Raw genomic sequence first — 361 nt, 5'->3', positions numbered from 1 at the left:
CCGTTCCCCTTGCACCCCCCGCCAACCTGCAGCTCCCCCACCGCATAGTAATAGGGGGTCGAGCCGGCGGTGCCCCCCGCTTCCTCCTCGCCGGCATCCCGGCTGCCCAGGTCGCGGAAGAGGTGCGGGCGGCTGAAGACCACGCGGATGTCGGTGGCTGTCACCCAATCTTGGAGCACGGGGCTGCTGTCGAAGTCTTGGGCGGAGGGTCGCCCCAATGAGCCCGCCGGTGAGAGGGTAGAGGTCGGTGAGGCCGTCGGTGCAGAGGGCCTCCTGCTCGTTCTGTTTGGTGACAGTGGCTTTGCTGGGCTTGCCGTAGATCTTGCGGCACTGGGACGAGTAGTACTGGTAGGGCACCCAG

General features: G+C 67.0%; 1 protein-coding gene across 1 annotated transcript in view; it reads right to left on the bottom strand.

The window, feature by feature from the left end:
• Window positions 1-354, bottom strand: part of LOC104276746 (netrin-3-like) — a gene marked incomplete at both ends in the record, with an annotated part of 12,874 nt that extends 12,520 nt beyond the window's left edge. Inside the window, 2 exon segments of the mRNA XM_009873169.1 lie at window positions 1-216; window positions 218-354. The exon segment at window positions 1-216 is cut by the window's left edge and continues 29 nt beyond it. Coding sequence (XP_009871471.1) covers window positions 1-216; window positions 218-354 — 353 coding nt within the window.
• Between the last annotated feature and the right edge of the window lie 7 nt (window positions 355-361).

Source organism: Apaloderma vittatum, unplaced genomic scaffold, assembly GCF_000703405.1.
Source record: "Apaloderma vittatum isolate BGI_N311 unplaced genomic scaffold, ASM70340v1 scaffold31337, whole genome shotgun sequence".
NCBI classification, from domain to species: domain Eukaryota; kingdom Metazoa; phylum Chordata; class Aves; order Trogoniformes; family Trogonidae; genus Apaloderma; species Apaloderma vittatum.
Note: the sequence above shows the minus strand (reverse complement) of the source record. Positions and strands in the feature narration are given on the sequence as shown.